General features: G+C 44.9%; 1 protein-coding gene across 1 annotated transcript; it reads right to left on the minus strand.

Annotated features, from left to right (window-relative positions):
- Positions 1 to 544: 544 nt before the first annotated feature.
- On the minus strand, positions 545 to 3447 carry LOC148018698 (uncharacterized). The gene is made up of 4 exons (XM_087701175.1): positions 1994 to 3447; positions 1820 to 1875; positions 1422 to 1640; positions 545 to 888 (listed from the first exon to the last, which is right to left on the minus strand). The coding sequence occupies exons 1-4, from the start codon at positions 2744 to 2746 to the stop codon at positions 813 to 815; spliced, it is 1104 nt and encodes a 367-aa protein (XP_087557301.1). The 5' UTR covers positions 2747 to 3447; the 3' UTR covers positions 545 to 812.
- Between the last annotated feature and the right edge of the window lie 468 nt (positions 3448 to 3915).

Consider the following 3915-nt stretch of genomic DNA (forward strand, 5'->3'; position numbering starts at 1 on the left):
AGCCGAAGGGCTTTAGCATCAAGACACACTTCAACAGATCTTAGATCATAGAGGCCATCAATACTCTATACTCCAAAACAACCCAGAATGCACATTCGTTTAGTTGAAATAAAACCTTTCATTTGATAGGTGTCACTTGTAGACTTGCAAAAAAATAATTTAATCCAACCCAATTACCTCACTTCAATGCAAAGTCAGCCCAAATGTAAACTAAAGCTACATACTCCTGAGGATGCCTTTGGGGGCACAAAGGCAATCGATGAAGTAAACAAATCAGTTATATAGATTTCAACTACCTCATAAAGACATCCTTCTGCCAGAAAATTACGAAGTTATTTGTTGGAAATTGCAATATCTTGTAGGAAACAAGAGAAGTTGAAAGATATCAAGTTCTGCACGTAGTACGTTTTCTGGAGTCAAATCCAAATTTGGCCTCAGCTATTATCATCCACCAAGGGAAAAGCAAACTGCTTCTTTTGAGGAACACAAGAATAATGTAAACCTCTATATACTAACAGCTTGCCAAGAGCAATTTGAACCGATATGTACTGCAAGTGAAAAGGGTGTTCCATGTTCTAAATTTTACAGGAAAAAGATATGATATACAGTTGCCAATGAGAGTAGCATTTATTTACAAACTTGTGCAAAAAATGCTGTACATTTTCTGGCACAGTTTTAAATTACATGTATTAGTCTCAAAGAAGAGACCTGCAATGCTTAACATGGTAAAGGCCCCCTTCTTGCTTGCGCAATGAACTGTAGGAGGCGTTTTAATTGACCTAGCTTGCTAGAAGTCCCTTTCTGTGTGCGAATCATTGATTGGGTCGTAAACTGACCCACTCAAAACGGCCAGGAAGGGGTTGGTCATTAACAGGGTCGAAATTGTATCTGCACAACAGCCAGCCAGTCAGCAGTCAAAACTCTGGCAAAAGAAATAACAATGGGGGGACAACTACTGCAACCATGACAAGGCATAACCTTTATACATTCAATGTCTATTAAAGCAGAAGATATAGAATAGACTAAGAAGTTGAAAGTATGCACAATGAATTTTTAGATACAAATGGTGCACATTGAATTTTAAGAATGAAATATGTCCAGGACCAGATCATTGTGAGAAAACAGTGATGGATATAGTCGTGCTCTCAGATTTGAGGGAGAAACTTCAACCAACATAAGAAAAGGGGGGGGGGGGGGGGGGGGGGGGGGGGGCGCGGGGGGGATGAGAGAATTCCGAGGCACCCCTGACAATATGCAAGCAATATCAGCTTCTAACCAGTCTTGTCCATTTCTTGGCTTCCAAACTCTCAGATATGCAAGCAATATCAGCTTCTAACCAGTCTTGTCCATTTCTTGACTTCCAAACTATCAGAATGTGTCCGAACAATGATGTCAAACTATTGTGATCCGAGAACACTAACCGTTCAATAAAGCGCCTCTGCTCTTCCCTTTCAGCATGCGAGAAGAACTCTTCAATTTCCATTTCCACTGGTGTCATGGAATTTGGACGCACTCCATGAGGGGCTACTGAAGTTTGAGCATTGTTCACTTGAGGCACCCCCGCAGGTTGCGAAATTTCTACCTCCCTTGCATGGCTGCTTGGTGTGCTTTCTCGCATGATTCTGCACTGAGAAGCCTGGCTGCTTTACAACACAGAGTCAAGACACTTAGAACAAGAATTGGTCATTTTGACTCACAAAAACCATGCGCCAATTTTGAAGTTGTCTGAGATGGACTATGAGTGGATTCTTCCATTACATTTCAGTTTAACAAAAAATTGCTCCCTTAAAAAAATACAAAAATGCGTCCATTGAGCAACCTGTCTCTTACGGAAACGGCTTCATCAATTGGGTCTTCCCCAAATGAAACTTCAATCTGCAGCAGACATGTTAATTTGCCGGTGAGTTGAGATAATAATAATGGGAGCTGTGCAAATGTGAAGACAGTGCTACTCCTAGACTTGCAAACAAATGAGCACACAGACACCAATAACCTCATTGTTTCGACTGCTATTGCTGTTCCCATTTCTTCTGATGCTGCTATCCACATCCATGTACTCGACGCCAGCTGAGACTTGCATTTCCTGTTTCCTTTGGTTCCGGGTAAGGATGCCTCGTGAGCATTCGCGTGTGATTGAATTGCTTCTCGAATTGCTCCTCGAATGGGCAACACCAGGAGGCGCTCTACCCCTACTGCTTCCACCTCTCGTATTCACATGAAACAGCCCAGCATTGATGGAGCTTCTGAGGGAGGAGTGCAATGGGTCTTCGTCAATGCAGTACGCAAAGCTCCTGTTCTCGTTGGATGTTTGTGGTCGGCCACGACCCATTCGTGCACCCAAGGGCTTCATAGTCAACCTGGTATCCTCCGAGTGAGCAAGTCGGGAGGAACAGTCGTCAGCCAGCATGTCCGAATTGGTCAAGTCAGACAGTTTCCGGCACTCCGAGGACAATGCAGCCTTGCGGGAGGAATGTGCAGTGCCAGGATGATGCGCATGGTGGCCACCAGGGCTGCATCCCACCACTTTCTCCAGCCTTCTGCTTCTCAATTCAAGGTAGGAGAACTGTACAGGCTCCGAATTGGCGGGCCGGGTGCTCTCGGACTTTCTGCTGTGAGCGTTACCATGGATGTTATTGTTCTCTTTCTTCTCCATAGCCCTGGTCCTCACTCCCAATTGGCTCTGAAGAATCTCCATGACTGCCATTTTCTCTCCAAGGCCCCTCCCTTTCTTCATGTATTTGCCCATGTTTCTGCTGAAAGATGGGAGAGAGAAGGGGGCACTTACAGTTGGGCCTTTGAAAGGTTACGCTGGAGATCTGAGGTACCTCAGAGGGGACACAAGACCTCTGTCAGCCTTGACGATTGAACTTGGAAGGCTTATTATGTAGCCTCACGGTTTCCCCCATGATATGTAATAATCCTGAACTGGAAGCTCAATAGGCCTCAATTCACAAGCCCTAACAGCTTCTTTAGCTCGGAATTGCCCAAACGGAAAGGCAAGAAAGCAGGAAAGTGGGGGAACAGAAGATAAGAGACAGAGAGAGAAAGACCCTCTCGGAATTCCTATATTTTCTTGCTCTGTCATGAAACGGAGGAACAACAGACTAATTGTGGTGGAAATCAGAGAGAACGAGTCCCTTTCTGATGAGCCTGGGTCTTGTTGGCAAATTACACGAAACCACTTCATTTTGCGAGGAAATCGAGCTGGACCCCCATCCGTTTTGCTGCTGCTGCAAGACTAAATAGCGCCAGGTCATGAATGATGGGCGATGCGCCATCGCTCTCTCCTCTGTCTCAATTGACAGAAAAAGCAAGAAAGCTCGGTGGACAGAAGAGAAAGAGCTTCCGGCCTTTCCTTCTTGGCAAGTCCAGGAGAGAGAGAGAGAGAGAGAGAGAGAGAGTCGAAGGAAGGGAGAGAAGGCGTCTTGTATTAGGACACTAGGACTCTGGGGGCGGGGGGGAGAGAGAAGAAAGAAATAGGTCTCCTATTAGGACAACTAAAGAGAAAAAAAGGTCCCTTCTTACACGCCATTTGTCCCCCACCTAGAGATTAGCATGTGTGTGTTTTATTAGCATATGTGTCTTGTGTCTTTGATTAAGAGCGGAGTCACACCAGCCCGAATCCGCATAACGTGAGTACTAATATCCCCGTGCTAACATTGTGGTCAACCCAAAACACCCATTGATGGATCTCTGGGAATGAAACGGCCATTAAAGTTGTTTTCAAGAGCTATTTTTCTCTATTCATGTGCTCCAAGCTCGATCACAAATACGAGACGGTTGTCTTATTTAGCAGCACGATAGCATGCCCTTTTTTTTGCAAGGTTTAGCAAGGGCTCACAAGATTTATTGAAACCTGACTCCTGTTATGTACTAATCACTTGCCACGTATAGTGCAAGGGCCACAAAACTACA

This window comes from Lygodium microphyllum, chromosome 20, assembly GCF_053477565.2.
Source record: "Lygodium microphyllum isolate KBCC chromosome 20, Lygodium_microphyllum_v1.1.10, whole genome shotgun sequence".
Taxonomy (NCBI): domain Eukaryota; kingdom Viridiplantae; phylum Streptophyta; class Polypodiopsida; order Schizaeales; family Lygodiaceae; genus Lygodium; species Lygodium microphyllum.

Coding starts and splice junctions, on each gene's coding strand:
- LOC148018698 (XM_087701175.1), bottom strand. CDS start 2,746: ATGGGCAAATACATGAAGAAAGGGAGGGGCCTTGGAGAGAAAATGGCA. Junction 1,641..1,819: donor GCCGTTTCCGTAAGAGACAG/GTTGCTCAATGG, acceptor GTTGTAAAGCAG/CCAGGCTTCTCAGTGCAGAA. Junction 889..1,421: donor CAGAGGCGCTTTATTGAACG/GTTAGTGTTCTC, acceptor GCTGTTGTGCAG/ATACAATTTCGACCCTGTTA.